Genomic DNA, 26944 nt, shown 5'->3' with positions numbered 1-26944 from the left:
AAATTGTTGAAATCATGGTGGAATTCCTCAAGGGCTTCTTTTCCATGGGTCCAGATGATGAAGATGTCATCAACGTAGCATAAGTAAAGTAGGGGAATTAGGGGACGAAAGCTGAGGAAGCGTTGTTCTGAGTCAGCCATAAAAATGTTGGCATACCGTGGGGCCACATAGTAGTGCTGCTGATTTGAAGGTATACATTGTCCCCAAATGTGAAATACTTATGGGTGAGGACAAAGTCACGAAGTTCAGCCACCAGGTTTGCCATGACATTATCGGGGATACTGTTCCTAATGGCTTGTAGTCCATCTTTGTGTGGAATGTTAGTGTAGAGGGCTTCTACATCCACAGTGGCCAGGATGGTGTTTTCAGGAAGATCACTGATGGATTGTTGTTTCCTCAGGAAGTCAGTGGTGTCTCGAAGATAGCTGGGAATGCTGGTAGAGTATAGCCTGAGGAAGGAGTCTACATAGTCAGACGATCCTTCTGTCAGGGTGCCAATGCCTGAGATGATGGGGCGACCAGAATTTCCAGATTTATGGATCTTGGGTAGCAGATAGAATACCCCAACTAAAACCTCTCCAACCTCTCCTCTCCATCACAGGGCCTAATCACATCAGTCACACTATCAGAGGCTCATTCACCTGCACATCTACCAATGTGATATATGCCATCATGTGTCAGCAATGCCCCTCTGCCATGTACACTGGTCAAACTGGACAGTCTCTATGTAAAAGAATAAATGGACACAAATCAGATGTCAAGAATTATAACATTCAAAAACCAGTTGGAGAACATTTCAATCTCTTTGGTCACTCAATTACAGACGTAAAAGTTGCAATTCTTCAACAAAAAAAACTTCAAAAACAGACACCAACGAGACACTGCTGAATTGGAATTAATTTGCAAACTGGATACAATTAACTTAGGCTTGAATAAAGAGTGGGAGTGGATGGGTCATTACACAAAGTAAAACTACTTCCCCATATTTATTCCCCCTCCTATCCCCCACTGTTCCTCAGATGTTCTTGTCAACTGCTGGAAATGGCCCACCTTGATTATCACTACAAAAGGTTTTTCCCCCCCCCCCGCTCTCCTGCTGGTAATAGCTCACCTTAAGTGATCACTCTCTTGCTACAGTGTGTATGGTAACACCCATTGTTTCATGTTCTCTATGTATATAAATGTCCCCATTGTATTTTCCACTGAATGCATCCGATGAAGTAAGCTGTAGCTCACGAAAGCTTATGCTCAAATAAATTTATTAGTCTCTAAGGTGCCACAAGTACTCCTTTTCTCATCACAGTTATGTTGATCTGAATGAATGCCTTAATATAATGGGTGAATGTTTGAAAACTAGTGGCCAAAAGCCATTATATAAAACTCTGATATACAAAGGATTTTCTTACACATTTAGAGCATGATTTTTGAAGGGGCCTTAATTTGGCTTCCTTTTTTATGTCCACAATTTTATTCCTTCCTGCAAGTAATTGCGCATGCAGCCAGTAGGTAGATGTCTATAGGCATGAGCAAAATATTGAGCAGCAGTTATCTGCTGACATAAACTACAGGTGCAAAAAGTAGGCCAGGTTTTAAAAGTCAGACCCTCAATATCCAAAAATGTATTGTGGCAAGAATATTATATGTAAAAAAAGACCATATAATTCACTTCAGAGTGGAATGGAAGCTAGTTAAAATCTTCCATTGTTAGAAACACACCTGTAAAGATGTGTATGCAATTTTAAAATGCACATTGTTACAAATATCAGAAATGCATCTTGCACTCTTCAGAAACATTTTCAATAACTGGTGTTAGATTATGAAAATTAAGTATCATCATTAAGAACTAAGTTCCCCTGGAAGTCAAAGGAAAGACTCTCACTGAAATGAGGGGTTTGGAACCAGCTCTAGAGCATATTAGTATGCTAAAAACAAACAACAACAAAAAAGGTAGGTATTGATACCTAATAGCATCTGATGTTTTTTAAAAACATGTGCTTCTAATCATCCTGTTACAAACAATGTTAAAATTAGGCTCCACACTTACAAACAGATATGTCACTATTATGAAGTCATGATTCTTTTATTCACATTTTATTTACCAGCCACAACTTACGTTATGGATAACTGACTTTCACATCCTTTCTATTAGAGGCAGGGACACAAAGTCCTCCTGCTCTTTGCCCCTACAAAAGAGATGCTACTAGGAAGAGAAACCAACAAATTGAAAGAAAGAACGAAAGAAAGAAGACATACACACATCTGTACTCGTATTGGAGGTGTTCAAGTAGTTTGTTTATAGAAGGAACCAGATAAACTACCATTAAAACAGTCATAGAAGCCAGCACTAAGCTAACACTAAAAGAGTTATAGGCTTATCCTTACTACTGTTGAGTTAACTCATTATTTATTTAAATGAAAGGTGTTTGTTTTTTAATTATTTGATTTTCTAGTTTATTGGTAATAAAACTTGCCTGGTACACACGTCTTGACATTGTAACCTTTTGTACAGTCAATAGAAAGTCAATTAAAATGAATAAAACATTACAATTAACATTTAAATGACTTTCCGCCCAAAAGAAATGCATAAATCAATGAAATTACACATACACAAAGACTTCCAACAATATTGTAATATCATTACTAGGTCAGCCGTTCAGCTGGAATGCTTCCATTATATTCTTAATGGCTGGTCAGTTGTAATGTCTTGATAGCACTGAATCAATATGGTTGACCATCAGATGCTAGGAAAAGTACTAATGCGCAGTAGAATTTTTCAAAGTTCTTTCCTTTCCCTTTTATTTTTGTAAAATTAAAGCCTATGGTAACAAATAATAGTGACAGTAGCTAGATCTAGCCATAGAGTACAAACACTGTGAAAGCTTCCCCAGCTTAAAAATACAACCACCTTTGCCTAACACAGTGGTTAGTCTATAAACTTTGGATCTGGCTTTGGATTTTGGACATCTCCATAGTTCAAAGCTGTTTGGATCTGAAATTATGGTTTCAAACACTTCCCTACCAAAGAGCCTTGACCATGGGCTAAAGTGAGCACTTTTAGGACCACATGATAGTCCAGTCTCTGTGTCAAGTCAGTGTCTAACATCTTTGCTGAGAATGACAAAAAGGATGCTAATTAGTACCAAACTATGGGTCGTGATATTTTTATCTGTAAAACTGCTCATTAAAAGATGGACTGAGAACATCCACTCATTTCACAGAGTCCTCAGGTGACAGTAACTTTGGGAGTAACTCACAACTATGATACTTTCTGAATATACTGTGGGGGAGGAGAAGCGCAAGACTGTAGTAGAAAAAAACTGATCTTGCACTTCTTGCTCAGGTGAAATTCTCATTACAGTTATTCACGATCAGGTCATAAAATGGTATTATTTAATATTCTTGTTTCAAATAAGAAACATTATCTTACCTCATCAGCATCCATGGCTGTCAGCTGCATTATTTTAGATCCATCTCCTATATTCTCTTCTACAGTTAGATCAAGCATGTCTGTTGGGAATAGTGGTGGGTTGTCATTGATATCTTGAAGTGTTATTTCCACCTATCATGCAAGAAAAAAGAAGAGTTTCATAAGTGCTGTATCTGTCAGATGTTGATTAAACATGAGTATTGCAAATCACCTAACTTTGAAAAAAATCAGGTAAACTATGCCTAATCAGAATAATAAGAACATTCCCAAATAACAATTGCAACAACAGAAAAAGCCCCTAAGGCTATTAAAATTCCATGTTATTATGAAATCCTCATAGAAAAGCCTCTAACATAAATAAAGGTCATTTGACTTGTTGACAGCAATTGATTTTAAATGGTCTTAGTCTAGTTTATATTGGACTAGGTCCACTGATCAATTGTCATTGTAATCCTCAATGTTGGCCCTTGGAGGATAGCTGCCAAGACCTGGGGAAGAAGATCATTCAACCATTAAATGCTGCCTGACATAAAGATGAGGTGTAAAATTCCCACTGAAATGTTTACATATTGGCAACTCTCAGTTCTGCGGAAGGAAAAATTCCCTTGCATTTTATATCCAAAAGCATTCTGTTCTGCCCATTCCCCCCCCCAAGAGTCTCTTATAATTGCAAACACAAATTCCTCACTCCCTGCCTATTCACATCTAAACAAATATTATTTTAATACTTTGTGTTTATATACTTCACAAATATTAATGGTAGCGTCTGAAAGATTGGCCAAGGTTATTTACTCATTGTTCTATGTAAGTAAGATTGTTTAGTTCTCACAGGATTGCTGATGCGAAATTCAAAGTTTTAGGGCTTGCTTTTTCCACTGTTCACTGGGTACTGCTTGCTAAGATTCCGATAAAGAAAGAGAGGACAACAGCTGTTTTATATCTATACTGAAAGTAAATGCTTCCCACAGGGCTCAAAACATTAAGTGGTCACCAGAATCTGAAGACCACCAAGGAGAAAACTGAGTACTTGGGGCAGGATTGTCTTTATTGTCTTTTTTACAAACAGGGAAAGGTAGATAGGTAAGCTAGACAGAAAGAGAAACAAAGAAACTGATAACTTAAAAGAAAAAGCAGATATGAAGATTGACAGATAGAATAATAATTGTACTTTAGTACCTCCCTTTCCCATTGCCCACAAGGGATTTCCCCACACTTGATTGAGAACATATGGCTTAACCTGGTCTGGGTATAATCAGTGCAGACATTTGAGCTCCACTGCCTGTAGTTTCTACGAGCTTTAGTCAACTACTAGAATTTCTTCTTATACTCTGCTATCACCTAACACGAAGGCAACCAATGGCAGAATCAGTTTTATTTGATCAGGAGAATGAGCACCTCAATGTTAGGAGTTTGGTTCTGTGAGGAATAAATAGTTTTTGCCAATATACTCAGGGGCGCCAGAACGGGGGGGTAAGAGGCTTACTGGCTGTAAGGGCAAGTGACGGGAGGAGAGGCAGTGGCGAGTGAACAGGGCATGGGGCCTCGGAAGAAGGGAAAGTGTAGGGGCGGGATCTCGGGGGAAGGGGTGGGACAGGGGCAGGGCCATGGTTCAGGCACCAGTGGACTCCCCACTTTTACAGAGCTTCCGCCATTCCTTAATCTACCTCATGCTCTGTCTCTATCTGTGGCCTTAAAGTCACTTAATCTGAACAAGAGTCTTCCCAACTCGGTTCATCTGTATTTATCTGATCTTGTTTCTTATTGTGTCTCTCCCCAACCTTACCTCTACGTCAGTTTCAACTGCCTAATTGTCCATTCCTCCCATAAATACCTTCATGCTTTCATACATGTCACTAGCAAATTTCAGTTTTCAAAACTGTAACCATAGGTTTTTGAAAAAAACTCAGAAAACTATCTAAGGACTTCATTCTACAGGGTGCTGAGAGCAATCAGTTCCCATTAGCTTCAATGAAGTAAGGATACTCAGTTCCTCAGTGGACTGGGCCCTGTATAAGCAAACCACTTTTGTTTTTAAACACTTGTTTATGTATGCTTTAGAATTTTTAAAATCTTGTTTGAAAGCTTGTTTATAATAATTCTTAGAAAGTCTGAAATTTAAAAATTATTTAATTCACCAGTATTTGTTTGCTTTCAGATCTGTGCACCCAGTGGTTTGTTATTGTAGGGTTGTTCATGAGTGTTGGGCTGCTGGCATTTTTGTATGTAATTACAGAAGAGAACTGAGTCATTTTTATAACTAATAATAAACATTGCATGAACATTGTAGGGAAGAACTTGTTGAAAATGTAGGAAAATGTTGGACCTGTCAGCTTTGAGTGCCTTTTATAGAAGGCCATAATTAATTAATTTAGATTATATTTAATTTCTTTGTATATTTATTACCAGCATTGTATAGATATCCCCCAGGATGAGACCTCATATGCCAAACTTCTATGAGGAAGCTTTTGTTGCCAGATTTAAACCTCTGAAAATAAGAGTTTGTAATAAATCTTTAATATGCTGACCCAACATTAACTATAGTGTCACAAACAATGACCCTAATTAAACAGCCAGAGAGAATCATTTTCAAATAATTAAATTGTCTGAGAGGTTCATTTTCAAAGAGACTGAGGCAGTATTATGACAATTACTCACAGAATGAGAAGGGAGTTAGTAAGAAATGGAAAATGAAGGATTGTTATATTTTATACCTGACAGTCAAGTCATGGCTCTTGACATGGCACAGGTGAAGCATGCTGTTGTTCTACTGAAACTATTAAATTTAACCAGCTACGGCTTGAAGGTACGGCAGCTGTGCAGCTTTGCAATTTATTTATTAATGCTATATATATCATGCACAGCTAATGTTTCAGCTGCAGGTGACATTTCATCACCAGAACACACTGTCACAGTGAGTGACTGTCCTTTGTATTATCAAAAATGTTTGTCAACTTTTGGCTCTCTTCTGGCTAATGGCTTTGCATTGCAGAGATCCCTGATCCCAATATAGCTATTATCTACACAACATGCAATAGCAAGTGGGAGGGAACATAAATAGTTAGAATTGTGGGGAACAAAGTTAATTAATACAAAGACAGATCAGCTCACTGGCATTGAGGATTATTAAAAAGAAGGGACATAAGATCAATAAGTCATTCTGGATCTTATCCTGAAATTTCAGGGCAACAAATAAATAGAACAGCCATATTTCATACTGACACTCCTTTTAAAATGCAGGAACTGAGCTAGCTCACAATGAAACAAAAAAGGTCAATGCAATATTTTTAGATGTGATTGTAATAGCAATTTTCTGATGTTTTTATCTGCGGTCTACCAGGACTGATATACTGGGTCTATCTTTATGATTTATTTGCGGGTATTCCTAATTAGCCAGGACTGTAGACAGTTGTAGAAATTAAAGGTAACTAACAAGCACTAGCCTACACACAGCACTGCAAACTGAAAGAACATTGGTATATGCCCATTAAAACTGATGTCACTGAAGCAAGGTACCTAAGAGAAGAACAGAGACTATTATTTCCTCACACATGTTCCCCATAACACCAACTGTCAGTTACTTTGTTCTATACCTTAGGGCCCATTTAATAAAAAATGCATTCAGTATTTCTGCCAGTATTGGTCCATAAGAGCTAGTACTTAGTCTTCTATTTGGAGCTATTGGGAAATATAGCGAGGGGGCATGGCCTCCCTCAGAGACAGATGTTGGGATAACTGGAAGCCTCCCCAGCGGGCAGCTGGGACAGGAACTGGAAGTATAAAAGGCCAGCCCTCCAGCTCAGTTAGAGAGGAGCAGGACATCCTTCACCCACTGCTGAAGCTCAGACTCGACAGCAACTGCTGCAGTGCCCGATATATGGAGGGTCTGCCAGAGCAGCCGGTCGCCAGACACATCAAGGAGTTGCTGGGGCTGCCATTAGCTGTTTACCCCAGCGAGACAGATGACGACCCAGGAACCCCCCATCGAACGGGTGTGTAGGAGGTAACCCAGGGGAGCTGTGTTGCGGCCGGATTTCTCTGCTGACCCAAGGGCAGACCACTCTGCCACTGGTAGGGTCCTGGTCTGGGATTCAGTGGAGTCGTTTGGCCCTGTGTCCTCCTTCCTTTGCTAACTCATCCCGGGGTGGCAGCCTACCCACCACAGGCCAAGAAGCCTGCATTTGCTGGCAGTCCGTTAGAGCCAGGGCCCCCGACTGTTTGCTGACCTGCCCTGTTTGAGGGTCTGGGCTTAGAGGCTCATTATTGCTCTGACCTGAGGCAGGAGCTTCCTGACTTTGCTGCCCTGTCCTGTTTGAAGGTCGGAATAACAGACTTGTTACTGCACTGTCCTGACTGTAGGCCACAGTCTCCTGACTTTGCTGCCCTGCCCAAGGGCCAGGGCTAATAGACTCATTATTCTATTAGTCCTAAATACCAGGCAGAGCCACTGGGGATTATGGACACTGCTGCTTTACCCTGACTGTAGGCTAGAGCCCCCAAACTGATTAGTGCCCTGTCTGCTTGGAGGACCAGTGCTCCTAGACTCATTACTGGCTTATCCCGCTGAGTGGCAGAGACCCCAAATCATATTCCCGCTAAACTGTGCTCTTCCAGGACTTGTAGCGAGGGAGTGTGGCCTTCCTACCAGATGGATGGAGGGACAGCTGCGACCACCTTACAGGAAATTAACAACTATTTAGGAGATACAAAATGAACGTAATAGATTAAATACTTTCACAAGCTGTCGCATGAGGGCTGAAGCTCATTGGGCAGTTGTGCCCACCAACTTTTTATAGTATCCCAGTTTGAAGAGGTATGGGTAGTTCAGTGAATGACTTCAGTATTTATTATTTATATATTTATTGAGGAGATGGAGGGCAGGGAGGAAATGCCATTCCAGATCAAATATCTAAGCCAATACGTATCCTTCCTGAATTAACTACTTTTCCCTTTCCTAGATATTCACCAACTTATATTTGCTGAAAATGATCTCCCAGTTTTTATGATCTACCTCACGGGTTCCCCAAATATTTGATTTGTATCATGGTTACCTGTGTCACAAGTTGCCTATGCACAACAAAATAAAATCCCGATTCTGGAATCTTTGGGTGAAATCTTGGTCCCACTGAAGTCTATGCAAAACTTGCATTGTTTTCAGTGGGGCCAGGATGACAACCCCTGTACACCTTAGCATCCCATTTATTTCAACAAGAGGTTTAGTGTACAAGGATTGCAATACAGAGTCATAATACCAGAACCAAAACTTGTTATTGTCAGTTGACTAAAAACTTGAATAGATTACTATGGGGGTAGGGGAAGAAAAAGAATAGCCTGATTGATCTCTAGTTTTCCATAACGCTTTCCTCCTCACAAATGCACAGCCATTTCTTGCAAAACACTGAAAATCCAAGTATGTTTTTAGGATACTGGAGAATGAGGTTTGTTTTGTTATTATGCAACATATCTGCTCTTAAGACAATACAATAATATCATAGTTTGGACCTCGTGCAAATATTTTTATTTTAATCCATTGAACTCAATGGTACTATTCACATAAGTAAGGGCGGCATGATTAAGAAAACATATTTATTAGAAAAGAAATCAGTAACAACAAAAAGTCTGTTAGTAAAACTACTGAGTTCAACTAACAAGATAAACTGCACCCTCTACACTTGTAATTAACAATTTCCACAGACTCAAGACTTGTTAACATCTTACACTAATGCAAGAAACCTGCTCCTACAGAAGAATGTTCATGTATCTTCAAAATCTCTGTGCCAATCTGATTGCTATGACAGCCTATGACCTTGGATACTTTCAAAGCAGGGGAAATATTAATTAACTTGAACTAGTTAGGATTATTATTTACTGTTCAAATTAATCTCTTATGTTTTTTTCTATAAACAAATCCACATTACATTATGCCTTGGGGGAATAAGTAAGTTTAAGTTTGCTAGAATGAGGTAAGACAGCATTCAGTTCAAATTTACCTTCCTTGCTTTGTTTTTGTTGTTGTTGTTGGGGTTTTTTAAATACCCCAAACAACTGCTCCTGGTGCATATGTACTCTCTCTGCTCTAGATGCACAGAGATGGTGGAATGCTGTGTTGGAAGAAGGAGGGCACAAGAGACATAACAGGCAGGCAGGAGAAAAGGTGAGTGGGAATAACAAAAAGCAGCAAGAGCTTCAGGGAGAGAGAGGAGAAGGAGCCTCTTATGTAGCTCTCTAGCACCTCCAGGAGCCTGGAATGATTAACACCAGCTTCTCAGAGAGCTTCCCGTTTCCTGAAGCTTCCCTGAACCCACTTGAGGAGAACAGGCAGTCAACTGAAGGAGTAGGAGCCAATTAGGCCCTTATGATGCTGATATCTTCTCTCATTCAGGCGCTGCTACCAGCCTGCTTATTTGCCCCCTTTAATTGAATGTTGAGAGCCACTATAGCTGGCACAGAACAGCAGTCGTGAGTGAAAGAAGGGCAGCATGCAAAAAAAGCAAGCAAGCAAAGGAAGCTTTTCTATCTAAGTAGGAAGGAGCTCTCCTGAGATGCACAGACACAAATGTTCACAGTGAACTTCCGGCCCCAGTGAGGATGTGAGTGGTGAGAAGATGCCTGATTTTCCAGTTAGTCAGAGTGCAGGTGACCTGGCAGAGGCTGCAGTATCCATATCTCCATCTCAAATGGATATAACCATGCACATTCCTGAAGAAAAGTGTAGATCAGAGAAGAGTGTGGTGGAGGCACAAGAAACAGCTGCTGCTGAGTTTAGTTCCTTAAGTTTAGATGATCTAGAACTGTGGACCCTCTTGAGCAGTAGCCTGAGGGACTTCCTTGTACTGCATGGGCCATAGCTAATGAAAAACTTCATGTTCCCCAAAGACAATGAAAATAGAAGTTTCCATCCAACACATTACTGGCATGAAATCCCCAATGGTGACAAAATGGAGAGGCCATGGATTATGTACTCAAAAACCCAGAATGCTGCCTACTGTTTTTGTTGCAAACTCTTCCAGTCTAATGTTCCAGCCACACTGGGTTCCACAGGAACAAAGGACTGGAAAAATCTGGCTAGAAATATGGCATGCCATGAGAAGGCAGCAAATCACCAGAGAGCATTTCATAGGTGGAAAAAGCTTGAGATGAGACAAAGGTTAAAGGCCCCCACAGATTATCAGCATCAAGAGAAGATTGCATCAGAGTCTTTTTACCGGCAAAATGTTCTGAAAAGGCTCATTGCCATTGTGAGAATGCTTGCTACCCAAAACCTAGCACTGTGTGGCACTTCAGATCAGCTGTATGTGCCAAACAATGGAAACTTCCTTAAAATTGTGGAGCTGATGGTTGAGTTTGATGCTGTACTCCAGGAGCATATAAGAATACTCACCACCCTAGAAATGTATACCCACCACTACCTTGGAAAAACAATTCAAAATGAGATCAGTTATGGCAACAAAAGTCAAACAGAAGATTGTGGAAGATCTGAAGTCAGCAAGATATTACTCAGTTATTCTGGACTGCACATCTGACATCAGGCATTCGAAACAAATTACTTTAATGGTGCATTTTGTAAAAACAACAGAACCTAGTGAAAATGTTCCTGCAATGGTGACCGTCAGAGACCATTTTCTAGAATTTATTGACATTGATGATACTACAGGAGCTGGTATGACAAATGTGCTTCTTAAAAAGCTGGAAGGTACGGGAATTGCGAGAGCTGACATGAGAGGTCAAGACTACAATAATCATGCCAACAAGAGAGGAAAGACAAGAGGAGTGCAGACGCAGATCCGAGAGTTAAACCCTCAAGCTTATTTTATCCCATGCAGTTCTAATTCATTGAACTTGGTGGTCAGTGATGCAGCATCAGCTTCTAGTGAGGCTGCTGAATTTTTTAATGTAATTCAGAGCATCTATGTATTTTCTCTGCATCAACTCATCGATGGCAAATTTTGAAGCAACATCTGGGAACATCCTCTCTGACACTGAAACCACTGAGTGCCACACTATGGGAAAGTCAAGTAAAGGCGATAAAGTCTATCAAACACCAGACTGGGAAGATAGATGATGCCATAGTTGCCATTATGGAGGATAATGCTATGACAGGAACTGTTTGTGGGAGAACAGAGGGAAATGGAATCACCAGAAACATACATAACTTAAAATTTCTGTGAGGCTTAGTGTTGTGGCATGACATACTGTTTGAAATAAATGCTGTAAGCAAGAGACTCCAAGGTGTTGACCTTGATATATCTGGAGCAATGGAACAACTGGACAAACCAAAGTACATACCTACAGTCTTACCGTCAGATGAGGGATTTCAAAATGTTCTGAAGAGTGCACAGAAGTTGGCAGAGGAACTTCACACTGAAGCTATTTTCCCACCCATTCAAGAATACAAGAGTCACTGAAGAAGACAACATTTTGATTACGAGGCACGGGATAATCCCATAAGAGACCCCAAACAACAATTCAAAGTTGAATTCTTTAACCAGGTGCTAGATTGTGCAATACAGTCAGTTGAAGAACGTTTCATGCACTCAAGGAACACAGCAGTATATTTGGGATGTTGTATGATATTCCAAAACTCCTCACTATACCTGAAGAAGACCTACACCAGCAATGCAGGTAGTGTTGACACATGACGTCATGTGCGATATTGATGTGAGTGAATTAGATGATCAACTGAATACATTTCAGCAGGATCAACTCCAAAGGTTCTTCTGGAATATATGTGCACAAATAAGATGACCACCCTCTTTCCAAATGCTTTTGTTGTTCTGCGCATACTTCTAACACTTCCTGTAACAGTTGCCAGTGGAGAACACAGCTTCTCCAAGCTGAAGTTAATAAAAACACATCTATGTTCCACAACGACACAGGAGAGGCTGGTCGGTCTTGCAATCATCTCAATAGACCATGAGCTGGCCCAAACTGTGGACCTTCAGCAAGAAGCAGTTCAAATCTTTGCAACCAAGAAGGCACGGAAAGCACCATTTTGATTATTCAAACAGATAAAAATGCCAGTGTTTACTATGCAGACAAAAAAAGTTACATTTGCTGTTCAGGCATTTGAAAGTTAAGTGTTGTTCAAAAATTTTAAGTAAGGCATTTTAAGTTTTTATTCTCCTTTATTGGCGTAGGTAGCAGAGCAGTCCCATGAGAGGAGTAGAACAGAAAGAAGACAGAATTGAGACCTTTCAAAGTTTTGGCCCAAGTGGGGGGTATGGGAGCGTCATTTGAACTCTCCGCCTCAGGTGCCAAAATGTTGTGGGCCGGCCCTGTTCCTAAGCAGCAATAATGTCTCACTTGTTGTCATTCACTGGAATGTTGCCTGTCTTCCCAGAATTCCGGCATACAGCCATAGTTTTTGTTTTGTGCACATTCAACTGTAGACCATATTCTTTGCCATACTCCTGTACAATCACCACAACTTTTCTATTCACAGTAGGGCAATTTTTTCCTATGAGGGTTAGGGTTGCCAGGCATCCAGTTTTCGATCGGACTGCCCGGTTGAAAAGAGACCCTGGTGGCTCCGGTCAGCACTGCTGACTGGGCTGTTAAAAGTCCAGTTGGTTGCCCACAGCAGGGCAGGCAGGTTGCCAGGCACCGCACGGCTTGCAGGAAGCTGCCAGCATCTTCCTCTGGCTTCTAGGTGAGGGAAGTGATCCCACAGGGATTCCATGCACTGTCCCCACCCCAAGCACTGGCTCTGCAGTTCCCATTGGCCAGGAACCGCGGCCAATGGGAGCTGCAGGGGTGGCAGGCAGGTGCAGTGTGCAGACCCACCTGGCCATGCCTCTGCCTAGGAACCTGAGGAACATGTCACCGCTTCCAGGAGCCACCTGAGATGACCACCACCTGAGATGAACATACTCCGCACTCCCACCTGTACCCCAAACCCCTCATCTCCAGCCCCATCCCAGAGCCCACACCCTCTCCTGAACCCCTGCCCCAGCCCAGAGCCTCCTCCTGCACCTTGAACTCATTTCTGGCCCCAGCCCAGAGCCCATACCCCAACCTCCTACCAAAGCATAGAGCCCCCTCCGGCACCCCAAACCCCTCATCTCCCAGAGCTTACACCCCCAGCCAGAGCCTTCACCCCCCTTTGTACCCCAACCCAGTGAAAATGAGTGAGTGAGCAAGGGTGGGGAAGAGTGACCGATGGAGGGAGGGGGATGGAGTGAGCAGGGGTGGGTCTCAGAAAAGGGATGGGATGGGTGTGGCCTCTGTGAAGGGGCGGGGCGGTGCGGGGCAAGGGTGTTCAGTTTCCTGCAAATATAAAGTTGGCAACCCTAATGAGAGTACATAGAGAGAATATGAACTGGGTGAGTGACCCGCCCATGCTCACATGGTTCTCAGCACTGAATCAGAGTTTAATATATGTTATTTTGTCCCTCTGGCACTGATCCTACCAGGCTTTTACAAGAGGAACTCCAACTTTCTTCAAAGGCAGTCCCATATAAAGAGGTCTTGCAGGATCAAGCCCTCAGCAGCTTTATTCTTCATGCAGTTTTTTTTTAAGTTATTTGTAAGGGACAGGGAAAGTATCAATTAAAGTGGCTTACCAGACAAAAGCCAGATAATATTAACTAAAAAAGATGAGCGTCCAATTTATATACATTATATACACTCAATTAACCTGTCCTCATATCTCCGTGATATAATCTACTGAATTATTAAATGGCTGCTGGAAAGTCACGTTTCACATTTTTAGTCCAAAAGAACCCCCACCTCCAGCAACAAACAAAACCCTAGACAATTACTGCAGAATGGGCTAGACAAATTCCATGCTCAACATAAAATGAGTCATTTCAGTTCTGGAATAAAATTATTTTAGTGACCTAACCCACAGGGTTTATGAGCTACAAAGGTATGTAAAGTAAAGCAGAGATGCTTTCATCCAATTGCATTTTGATGAAATGTGCCAAATTCTACCCTTACATAGACTGGATTTGGATGGAATATGGTCCTGTGTGTTTAAGTCTCCATAGGCCCATTATTTATTAAGCTTTATTTAGAGGTGAGGGAGGAGATTTAAAAGGTACAAAGTGAGAAACAATACATTTTTTCCCACCAAACTTTCCAACTGTCCAATGAAAACTAGGAAACAAAAATGCCACAAAATGCCGAGCTAGCTCATGTGGCAGCAGCTATAGTTTGCTTAGCAGCAGAAAAAATATGCAATAACCCTTCCTACCAATCACCATGCCCATTTGCATTCTTGATCAGAATCTTATGGAGAGAATATGATCTAAGAAGAAAGGAACCCCCAAATGTCTTGTTATGTGTCCAATATTTCTTCTTTTATTAAAGATCAAACAAAGTGGAAAGCTAATTTGTGGAAAGGCAACTGATTTTCTTCTCTTAATTTATATATTGTTGCGTAATGTTTTCTTTTTTCCATTTGCTGCAGTCATATTTTCTGGAAGTCTCATGAGATACCATCTAATCTAAAGATAGTATATCATGCATTGCTGTAATTGTTAGCAGAGTGCTCTTGTTTAAGCCTAGAGTTTTATAATGTATGACAGAAAACTCAAGCCTTTTCTCCTTTCTATATAAGAGACAGTTCTGGCCCATAATCTGAAAAGAAGTAAAGATATTTACAATCTTCAAATCTCCATAGAAATGCTAAATCAGAAAACAGAAGGCTAAATTTTGTTCCATTACACTGATCCTACTTAGAGCGGAATTTGGCCAGGAATATTTATTTCCTTCCTATTTCCATCTCTTTGGCATTTTTGTACTTGCAACAAACTATGGCTGCCCAATACTGCAAATACTTATGCACGTGTGTAGCTTTATTCATAAGCAATCTGAGGGATTACTCACATGAGTGAAGTTACGCACACTCTAAGTGTCTGCAGAATCGGGGCTTATGTATTTCCACTAAACTGTGATTTCACAAATATGACATTGACATAGCATCGAGATGCTAGAGAGAAGTAGCAGGTGCATGCAGAGGGATGCAGGGTCCCTGGATGCAGAGGGAACCAGGGTCTGCATCAGAGGACCAGTATGGAAAATCCTAGAAACAGACAAGTTTGGAGAGAAAAATATAGCCTTATGTTTATTATTTTAATGATCAGTGATGCCAGGCCTGGGAAGGTGGTAAACTTGACCTGTAGGGCATGTATGTTTACAATTTTCACAACAGGGTGGGAAGTCCACCTGCTTCTCATAATAGGCCTGGGAACAAGGTAACAGTTTATATTTTAATAAGGAGAGATATGAGTTGATTAACACATCTGAATATTCAATTTTCTACACAACACAAAGTCCAGAGCAGAGCATTAAGAATCACATCAGATTATTCTGCTGTGGGCCAGCAGGCTTTTTTAGACATAAAAGTATGGCTGCTAAGAATCCCACTTGTAAACAGTGGTGAAAGGTTAATGCACAGGTTGCTGTTATGCTGTGGAGGAAACTATACTATAGGCCAGTAATTAGGGTACTCAACTGAAAAGTGGCTGTTCCATGTTCAAGATACTTGAACATGGATCAGCAACTTTTCAGTAGAGTACTCTAATTACTGGCCTATAATAGGGTAATTCTAACTCTTTTCTGGCCCAAATAATATTTAATCAGTCAATTATTTAATTAGAATTGAACAACTTCAATAGGAGAAACTGAGGATGATCCCCATCAGAATATCCCATAGCCCCATGGAGACAACTCCCCTGTAAATCCAGCCCTAAGTGCCTAAATCTCACTGAACATCAATGGGACTTAGGCTCCTAATTTGCCAAGTACCTTTGCAAATTTTATCCTCTATGAGAGTGTTCTGGTCTTGCAGGATGTTAGCAGTTATAGCTCACTTACTCTTGCAAATAACCACAAAACGAAAGATAGGCGGCTGGATAAGTGTCCAGTTTATGACATGTTTTTCATCCTATTGAGAGAGCATACACTGCCTTTGATCCTCAGTCCTTAAAGCTTTAGAAATGATATCATTCATTGTTCTGTCAACAGAGTGCATTTCCCCCAGGAAATAACTGGCACAATATCACACTTCATGTGATTCAGAAGTTAAAAAAATAACAGCTTGTGTAGCAGATTCTATCCTTAGGCCCTAATTTTAGTGTTTTCGATGCGTTTTTTCCTTTAACACCACAATTTTTTTTTCTTTACGCTTTTATACAGTAAAATACCATTTTAGTAAGGCAATTTGACATTCTACAGTTTCGTCATTTGTAGGAAGAAACAGTATTCTTCTAAAAAAACACCCACAGATCACACTGCATTCCAAATCCACAGGTTTAACTGACTGGTCATAACAAGTAATAAAAATTAGAATTAAAATCACCTTCACTGCCATTCAATAGTTAAAAAAAACACTTAATTTTTTTTGTACTTTTAAATAATATCTGTTTCTAACCAATAATAATCTTAATACTGTGAAGAGAAGGTGCCATAATTTGTTTCTCTTCTTTTTTCTTTTCTTTTTAGGTAGCCACTGGGAATTACTCTGCCTGGAGTCTGGATTAAATGTTTCACTGCATCCAGAACACTTCATCATATAGTATAGCCAAAATCTATTTTGGTTTGCCAGTGACTCATACTTCAGCTATGAGAAGGCCATAATAAAGAACATTTTACATAAAAATGCCAAAAAAGTTGGTAATTTAATCTTGATTCCAAGTAGGCATGCAAGGTCTTTGAATCCAGCATATGCTTGCTTATGCAGACAATAAGGCATTGTCTGGAAATGTGTTACCTACTGTGGACACACCAAACTTTTAGCAAAATGAAGAGATTGTCCAGATGATACCCAGTGTATGAAAAAATAAATGTTCTGATGAGAGGTTTGCAAGTATTATTGTTAGTAAAAACTTGCAATATGATTTATCTGTTCACATTGTTAGGAATCCATCAGTCCTTGGACTAAGCATTTATTGAAATCAATGACATTTGGAAGCCAAGATATTAAGTCAGTGAGAATGTGTCTGATCAATTTAATCCCTGTAGAAGTGTATAGAAACAGATGAATAAACATCAGAGTATATACAGACATTAAATTCAGATGCTATTATTTGCATCACTTAATCCTAGAATGCAAACCATAAATAATCTTGAAGCAGACAAAAATGTCTTCTGATACACTGGTTAATGAAATGAACATTAGACCCAGGGATTCATCCAAACTGGTCAGTTCCAGTGTATACTTCCTGTCTGAAATTCCAAACAATGATGCACTCTGTGCTGCCCAAACTTGCTTCTCTGATTTAAACAAACTCATTTATATGTTTAGATACTCTGTCAATTCAGTTCATTCAAAGATTTATTGTGATGTTGTGTTAAGTACCCTGAGGCATGGGGAGGGGAAGTGTCAAATACATATCTAAGGCCCATTTCAGCTTGATTTTTGGAAAGGGCAAGTAAAAGCAAACAATTAAGGCTGTTTGAACTACAAATTATCTATTACTCATGCATGTTACATGTATGCAGTCATGGGTGACTTTATTTCTCAAACAAAGGCGATTACTTCTATTAATCTTAAACCACAAAATGTCTCCCAACATTCAGCTGCATGTGTTCCTGGTACTTTAGTGTGTTCCTTACCAGCAAAGAAATATGTATGAACAACAGGCAAAGCTGGAAACCAGCCAAGCCCTGCAAGAACAGCCAGTAGTGAGGACAAGATGAGGTTAGCTCCATTCTTGATACTGAAATGCTTTCGAAAGCTCCCTGAGTGTGTGGCGATATAATAAAGAGTTGGGCTTTGTGAGCTTACTTAGTTGTTTGAAAAGTTAGAATCGAATAAGTATTTTTGAGAGGTAAAAAAAAATCATGTTGCCTTTCCAGCTTTTCCTGAAATCCATACTCTTTGAGTAATTATTTAAGTGCTATATAATTTACTGCTCTATTTAGGAAGGTGCAGTCTCTGATATAACTGAGGAATTAAAGACTGAGTTAAAGAATGTAATAGACAACCACAGAAATTTAAGAAACCCATGGCATATGAATTTCAAGACACACCAAAACAAGCACCATGGTATATACACGGGGAACAGAAATAATCCCATTTGCCAACAAATGAAAGATAAAGATCAAAGTAAAATGAATAGTACAAGGAATAAAAAAGTTAACTAACTGTCACAAATGGGTTATTTTCCTCTCCAGCCGAAAAAGAAACATAATGAAATGCAGAATACTTCATCAGTATTGTTAAAAGAAAAAAATATGCATTTAGTTTTATTCCTAAAGGAAAAAAACAAAACTTTTTTTTCCAAAAATAGTTAAGGTTGAAGTGTGTTTCACCAGAGTCCAGCTAGCACCCCAAAATATTACTCTTGCTTTAAACAAGTTCTTCATCTCAAAACAAAAGTTGAGAAGTCTAGAAATGATCAGTAAAGGAATGAAGCCAGATCCAATTTTTATAATCTTTATCAGTCACTCACCTCACATGATCTCCACCATCCATCCAACCTCAATTTTGGACCCCCACCATTTGCAAAAATATATGCTAAGTGTTAAACAAACTACTAAAGACTCTGTTGGAACCCACTTTATGTGCCCATGTAGGGAATGAAGGGTGTTTAAAGGCACTTTTTCAATCCCATTCTGTGCACAAGACAGAACAGCTACTATGGAGAAGCTATGCCTCTCCTGCACAGGTGGGGAGGGGTTGGCAGACAGGAGCATGGACTGTACAGATCCTTTGTTCTTTCCCACTCCACAGCGTGTCAGCCAGCACAACTAAACCAGTGTGGAGGAGAGAGTAAGCAGTGCTAGGTTTTGGCTTGGCAAAGCTTGTTTGCCTTCCAAAGTAAAGAGAAATCTTGGAATGAATTGTGACTTATTTTTCTGCACATGAATAAGAACTTCTGCTGACATGATGCGTTAGTGTTGCCTGTAGTGTAGGTTATAGGTCAGACAGTGCTTCTGTCAATCATTTAGGGACAGCTTGTGTCTGTATGGCACAGCCTGGAGTAAGGTTAACCAGGACCCGCACTGCCCAGAGGGAGCACTGAGGGGTATTCCACTTCAGTGAGTGCCTTTTGAGCTACTGGGTATGCACAGGGACTGATTTACTAGATATCAAGCTAGCTGGTTGTACAGGAGAACAGATGTATGGCCCAGCTTCCTCCATGCCCCTTCGGTATACTTTTGTGTCCCCAGAAAGGAGGAAGAAAATAGTCCCTGCATTCCACTAAGCACAAATGTTGTAATTCTGCTTGGCTCTTTGGGAGAGACCCTCTGTGCACTGCTTTCCATTGCACACTCATAAAATCTGGCTTTTAGTCAATAGCGGTCTTACCTCCACTGTGAAACTTTGAAAGCATCACACTAATTTGATCCTGTAAGACACAGTTCATTCCCCTAGGTAAATGTAGTGATTTCTTTATGAACACACATGAATTCTCCTGTAGCTAACATTACTTCTGGTCAAAAAAAGGCTCCTAGTCAGTTGCCAAACTGATACAAATGCCTGGCAAACACTTTGTTTTGGGGGTAAAATACTGGAACTTTACGCATTTGGGAGCCATCTAGTTTATAAGTTTGCATTTAATTAAATGTGGTGTATTGCCATTTAATAATATATGGATTGTGAAGGTAAGCACATTGCATTCCACACCAAAGACAAAAATCCACACAAAAAAACCCCTTGCAATTCAAAAATGGAAACGTCAAACTTGTAAATTAAAAAAATCATCCAATTAAATTCACAAGTATGATTTCACACTAATTACATCATACATTACCACTGGGCAGTAGGACAAGTTCACTCCAGTAGTGAAGTAAAGACTGCACAAACAATAGGGTGAACCTAGTAGAAGTCACACAGAGAGCCGCAGCAAAATTATTGCCATGGTGATTTAAAAGATACCTTCTTATGGCTGGAAGGAAATTAAAAATAACAAGCTATGGGGCAGATTAAAGTCCATGGAATTGCTCTGGATTTACACAGGTGCAACTGAGATTGGAGTATAATTTAGAAAGTGGGGAGGAGAGGAAGAGCCTGAGCCCAATACAATAGAAGTGAGAGATAAGATAAAGGGATCACATGTAGAAAGAAACTGGCAGGATAGAATAAGCAGAGGAAAGGGAAAAACCAAGTGATAAAACAAAAAATCCTGCACATCACGTTGACCTAGGACTTGGCTTTATATTGCAAAAACATCTAAGCTTGTCATTTGCTCCTTTGAAAATATACAAGAAAAACTGTTACGAATAAAAAACAGCTCTTTAAGGGACCCTTCAGTCAGCAGTAAACAGATGTAACCTGGATAGGAGTAGGGATGTAGATACTGTTTTAAAAGTTAACTGTTTAAACAATTTAAAATATATTGTTCAAATGGTTAACTGATTAAGTGGCTGGGGCTGCTCCATCCACTCCAGCCAGGCGGTATAGCTGGGCCCACTCCAGCTGGGTGGCACTGCTCCGGCCAGGTGGTGCAGCTAGGCCTGGGTTTAATGGTTAAAGCGGGTTAACCAGTAAGACTACTGCTTACCGGTTAACCGGTTAACCTTGTACATCCCTAGATAGGAGAGAGGAACCCAGAATCTGCTAGGAACTTTTCTGCTGGGGAATGGAAGTGGGATATGCTCCCATCCTCTGCGTTATGAGCAGATGTTCTGCCCCAGAAACCTGCATTTCAGAGAGGCCAAGATCAATTGTGTGAAGGGGCTGTCTGTGCCTCTGCACTTGACACCATTCTAGTACACTTGCAGTGGAGCTCCAGAGTGGCGCTGTCAGATTTACCTTACAAAGGGCAGTTCCACACTTCAGAAGTACAAATCAGTGGGAGTTGATGCAGCCTCAGACTGTTTTCCCCAGAAGTTTTATTGAGGACAGGATGAGCATACAGACAAATCATCAAACTCCACAGCCACAAGCCCAGCTGCTTCTGCTTCACTTCTCCAAATTTGCATAGGCATCTTCTGTGGGGCAACCACTGTGTTGAACTTGCCACAGGAAGAAGCATACCCACACACCAGATGCTGTGCATGGATGCTGAAAGGAGCACTATAAGAACCTGAATATACCAGTGAAACAAAGAATGCCTTACATTTTTATTTACTGAAGAATTGTTATTATCTAAATTCTAATTTAGAAAATGTTTCAGTGGGACCGTTTTCTTTTTAGAGTCAAGAAATTTCTGTGTGGCTTTCACTCATAGGACAAATAGGACTACATGCAAGAATATCTGCAGAATTGGGGACCCTGCAAGTATTTTTATATCCTTGTTTTAAGGAAGAGAGGCTATAGCTATCCTCACCCTTATAGTCTTAGTGGGAACTCTGATTACTATATTTTGTAACTGTAAATTGCACCATTCTGAAGTAGGTCAGCATCAGATCCTGAGTTGCTTTTGAAATCTTTCAATACCTTCCTTACTTTCAGAGAAGTATTGACAATGCCACTAAAGAGAATATATTTTTTAAGTTCCCTCACATATAGAATTATGATAAACTATGCTGCTAACCCTTTGTTTTCCAAGCAAGATCAAGAAATACTGATAACACACAGATACTGAATTTATCCAACACCTGGCAGCCAGACCTTACTGTATTGTGCATAATGGCAAGAAGGAGGTCTTTTTTTTTTTTTACAGTTATTTCAGCATTTACTTTACCATTGAAACAACATCTCTATGAATAAGTAAACAAATGTTCTGTTTGGCTCTTCTGAAACAGAAACATGACTATTAAAACTGGGGCACCACATACAGGTCTGAGCAATAGAGCCATAGTCCTTTAAGCCACAGAGGTAGAAGATGATGGCTCCACCTAAGATCCAGGCAGCCAAAATAAAGGTTATGGAGGTCCTGCTACTCCCCCAGAAGAGGAATAACACCTCTATGATCAAAGTGAATTGAAAAGACTTCTGGAAAAGTAGAGCTCACGTACATTAGGCCCCTGTAATTAACTCCTAGTTCTTGGCCTTCCCCTTGTCCACCCTCTGCCTCAGAGCTTTCCATACATACCTCAAGGGCCTTGTAGACCATGGGAAACCTTAGCTATGAATGACTGTATGTTTGGGAAATCTAAACAGTTGAGTTTTTATAACAGTCCCTGAATATGGAACCATTTTTTCCTTCCAACAATATTTAAAGGGAGAGAAGCAGTCTCCTTTCCTTTCCTTTCCTTTCCTTTCCTTTCTAACCCCATATCTTCAGGTACCTCCATCTGTTTTTTTTTTCTCCTTGTATCACCTCATGGAAATAAAGCAATCCACCTGAAGAAGCGCTATACTTTCAGGCTTTGACTCCTTTAAAGTCTTTTAATAACGATTGAAGACTTTGAAGAACTCACTTAGCTCAACAAAACCCAATTGCTTGATTGACATGGCCATTACAAAAACATACAGATTTATAAAAACTTATGGGAAGATTTTTAGTGATGCCAAGAGTCCACAAATCAATGGGACTGTGTTCTTTTACACTGCTGAAAATCATGATGAATATTCAAATATGATTGCAAAACAAGTCTGAAAAATATTGTATGAAATTTAAATATCGCAAGGAACAACCAGGCTACAAGAGAAATATACTTTGTCATGTTTACAACATGAAATACACGAAAGCACAATCAACTTCCTCAAAATTATCCTTTGTTTTGCTTTTTCATTCTACATGAGTGATACTGAAGTTTATGTTTGTGCTAGGTTACAAGTCCCCAGAGAGTTGAATATTATTATTCCCAAATGATTTCATAGGTAAAACAACAAGTGTCAATCTTGGTTATTTTTAACTGAACCAAGAAGTTCTTAATGTTGGGTGTACTAGCCAGGGTTGACTGAACAATATCATACAGAACTAATTAGACGATAGTTCACTATGTCATATTTATATAAAATATAAAGAACTTAAATTACTTTTAAGACAAAACTGAGTTTTTTACAGTAAACTGATACATGGTACTATATTATATGATATGTGGACAAGATTAAAGATTAGGCTGCAATCCATATATAAAGATATCAGCTACCATGAAACTCTTCATAATAAAAAGATTATAATCAGCAACCTGGACATCATAAAGAGACAGTACCTCAGCATTACTTAATTATACTGGAAACTATGATATAACAGTAAAACTGCTTATCCTTTTCTCAAAATAAAGTAGAAATTTCTTATGTAAAAATGTCATACCAACTGTGAAACATAATAGCCACTATTGCCTTTTGCAGCAGTCATCAACCAACAGTAGCAAATTTCAAGTTAGTGTCAACATTTGAAAGAAAACAAAAGAACTGTAACTGAAGAACTACTGTGAGAAATGAATTCTGAGGATTTTTTAAAAACCCTCTGCTAATTAATGTTAATGCTGGCAAGGAAGTTGACACACAGCTTTATACTGAACATTTGACCATAGGCCACTTGCGTCTCTGAAACATATATGTTAGTATATTTTAAACTGCTTTCTTTCTTTAACTTCATGTAACTTGATGGGAACTCGACACGGGGAATACTTTGTTTTAAAATGTTCTGTCATTGAAGAGATAGAGTCAGACATATATGGAAATACACAAAGCATTTTATGTAAACAAACATATTGTTTGAATAATAACTATGTGTGCTAATAGTATGCATCAGAAGTTGAGTAACCTCAAATTTTTTGCATTTATATAATGCCTTCCATCAAATATTCGTAATGCACATTTCAAACATTAATAAATTTAGTCTGACAATATTAAGATTACTATTGGGATCATAATTTAGATAAGTAAATGAGGCCTGGGGAAATTAGATTGCACGCCCAGTGTCACAAAAAGTCTGCAGCACAGTTTGTTATAGAACCTGGGTTGCCTGACTCCCTTATGGATCAATGTCTTAACAGATAAAGTATAAGATGGGGTACTAGTTGGTGTCTGCTACAGACCATCGCCTAGGAAACAGGATGATCGCCTCCTTACACACCTTACCTATATTGTGTAGGGAAAAGAAAACCTGTATGAACACAGGGAACTTCAATTTGAGAGACATATGCTGGAGGTCTCATGTGGCCACTACAAAAATGTCTTTGGAATATCCAAACATAATAGATGAAAATTTCCTAACTCAAAATATGTTGCATCCAACACAGAGAAACTCTATATGAGACCTTGTCCTAAAATATAAAGAAGAATTGATTACCCAACTAAAAGTTTAAGTACAAGTGATCATGACTTGATCACATTTATAATGTACAGGCAAAATAATGTCCAGACCAGTATATACATATATACATATATACTGGTGCTTTAATAGGGCCAATTTCATAAGACTGAAAACAATTATAAGTCAAATCACCTGGGAGGAAGAATTTAATCAGGAAAATATGAATGATAATTGGGTACCACTAAAGAATACTTCATTAGATGCCCCAAAAGCCCACAACTGAGGGAAAAGGCCAAGCTGGATAAAAAAACAACCTGGTTTACAGGGAAAGTGAAGGCAGCTATAAAAGAGAATATATAACAAATGGAAGAAAGGGGAAGCTGATAGTAATGACTATAAATCAAAAGATAGGAACTGTAGAAATCTGATGAAGGAAGCCAAGGGACACTCTATAGCTAGCAGAGTTATGGAATATAAGAAAGAAGTTGTTTTATATATATAAAAAGAATCCTGACATTGGTATTGGTCTGTTACTGGATGAAAATGTCAGATGTATTCAGTAATCATTTCTGTTCCGTATTTGGGGGACAAACATATGATATCTCTCTTTCCACTTCACTAGTATCTCTGGAGGATGTTAAACAGAAGCTACTAAAGTTAGACATTTTTAAATCAGCATCCAGATAACTGGTATCCAAGACTTGTAAAAGAGTTGGCTGAGGAACCCAATGAACCATTAAGACTGATTTTCAATAAGACTTGCAGTATGGGGGAAATTCCAGAAGACTGGAAGAAAGCTAACGTTATGCCAACTTTTTAAAAGAGTAAGTGGGATGACCCAGATAATTATAGGCCTGTCAGCCTGACATCAATCCTGGGAAAGATAATGGACTTGATCAATAGAGAATTAAAGAAGGGTAACATAATTTCGCAAATCAATATGGGCTTATGGAAACAAGATCCTGACAAACTAACTTGATATCTTTTTTTTATGAGATTACAAAATTTGATTGATAAAGGTAATAGGGTTGATGTAATGTACTTAGACTTATTTAATGAGCTTCACTTGGTACTGCATGACATTTTGATTAAAAGACTGGAACTTGATAAATTAACATGGTATTTATTAAACGGATTAAAAACAGATTAATGAATAGGTCTCAAAATCTAACTGTAAGTAGGGAACTATCACCAAACGGATCTATTTCCATGGGGGGTCTCGTGGGGATCAGTTCTTTCCCCTATACTATTTAATATCTTTATCTATGATCTAGAAGAAAACATAAAATCATTATTGATAAAATCTGCAGATGACACAGACATTTGGGGGAGTGGTAAATAATGAAGAAGACAGGTCACTGATTCAGAGTGATCTAGATTGCTTGCTAAACTGGACGTAAACAAACAATCTGTGTTTTAATACGGCTAAATGTAAATATATACATCTGGGAACAAAGAATGTAGAGTATACTTACAGAATGGGGGACTCTCTCCAGGAAAACAGTGACTCTGAAAAAGATTTCAGAGTAGCAGCCGTGTTAGTCTGTATTCGCAAAAAAGAAAAGAAGTACTTGTGGCACCTTGGAGACTAACAAATTTATTTGAGCATAAGCTTTCGTGAGCTACAGCTCACTTCATCGGATGCATTCGGTGGAAAATACAGTGGGGAGATTTATATACACACAGAAAGAACATGAAACAATGAGTTTTATCATACACACTGTAAGGAGAGCGATCACTTAAGATGAGCTACTACCTGCAGGAAGGGGGGGGGGAGACGAAAACCTTTTGTGGTGATAATCAAGGTGGGCCATTTCCAGCAGTTAACAAGAACATCTGAGGAACAGTGGGGGGTGGGGTGGGGGGAGAAATAACATGGGGAAAGTTTTACTTTATGTAATGACTCATCCACTCCCAGTCTCTATTCAAGCTTAAGTTAATTGTATCCAGTTTGTAAATTAATTCCAATTCAGCAGTCTCTCCTTGGAGTCTGTTTTTGAAGTTTTTTTTTGAAGGATAGCCACTCTCAGGTATGTAATCGTGTGACCAGAGAGACTGAAGTGTTCTCCGACTGGTTTTTGAATGTTATAATTCTTGACGTCTGATTAGTGTCCATTTATTCTTTTACGTAGAGACTGTCCAGTTTGATCAATGTACATGGCAGAGCGGCATATAACCTATGGTTATTATAGATCTGAAGCTTTCTACTTTATTGCCATCATTAAACATAATTAGCACTGCTTCCACTTATATGTTGCTAGAAATATGCACACCATTCTTACGGAACAAAGAAGAAGTTCATTAATTATTTAGTTTTTACCCCAAAAAATCTCTTTGTAACATTAGCACCACATGTGATCTTAACACCAAAACTGCATAACTTCACAGTATGGTCTACATTCCAAGCATAAAGAAAAAATTTCCACCAAATGCATCCGATGAAGTGAGCTGTAGCTCACGAAAGCTTATGCTCTAA

The 26944-nt window shown here is 39.4% G+C and overlaps 1 protein-coding gene across 1 annotated transcript in view; it reads right to left on the bottom strand.

Annotated features, from left to right (window-relative positions):
* The window catches only part of FAT4 (FAT atypical cadherin 4), a 224830-nt gene that overhangs the window by 103172 nt on the left and 94714 nt on the right, over positions 1–26944 (bottom strand). The window contains exon 2 of the mRNA XM_038399216.2: positions 3428–3559. Within this exon, the coding sequence (XP_038255144.1) occupies positions 3428–3559 (132 nt within the window). The remainder of the gene's footprint in view (positions 1–3427; positions 3560–26944) is intronic.

This window comes from Dermochelys coriacea, chromosome 4 (genome assembly GCF_009764565.3).
Source record: "Dermochelys coriacea isolate rDerCor1 chromosome 4, rDerCor1.pri.v4, whole genome shotgun sequence".
In the NCBI taxonomy this organism is placed as follows: Eukaryota; Metazoa; Chordata; order Testudines; family Dermochelyidae; genus Dermochelys; species Dermochelys coriacea.
This window is presented reverse-complemented; position numbering and strand designations above follow the sequence as displayed.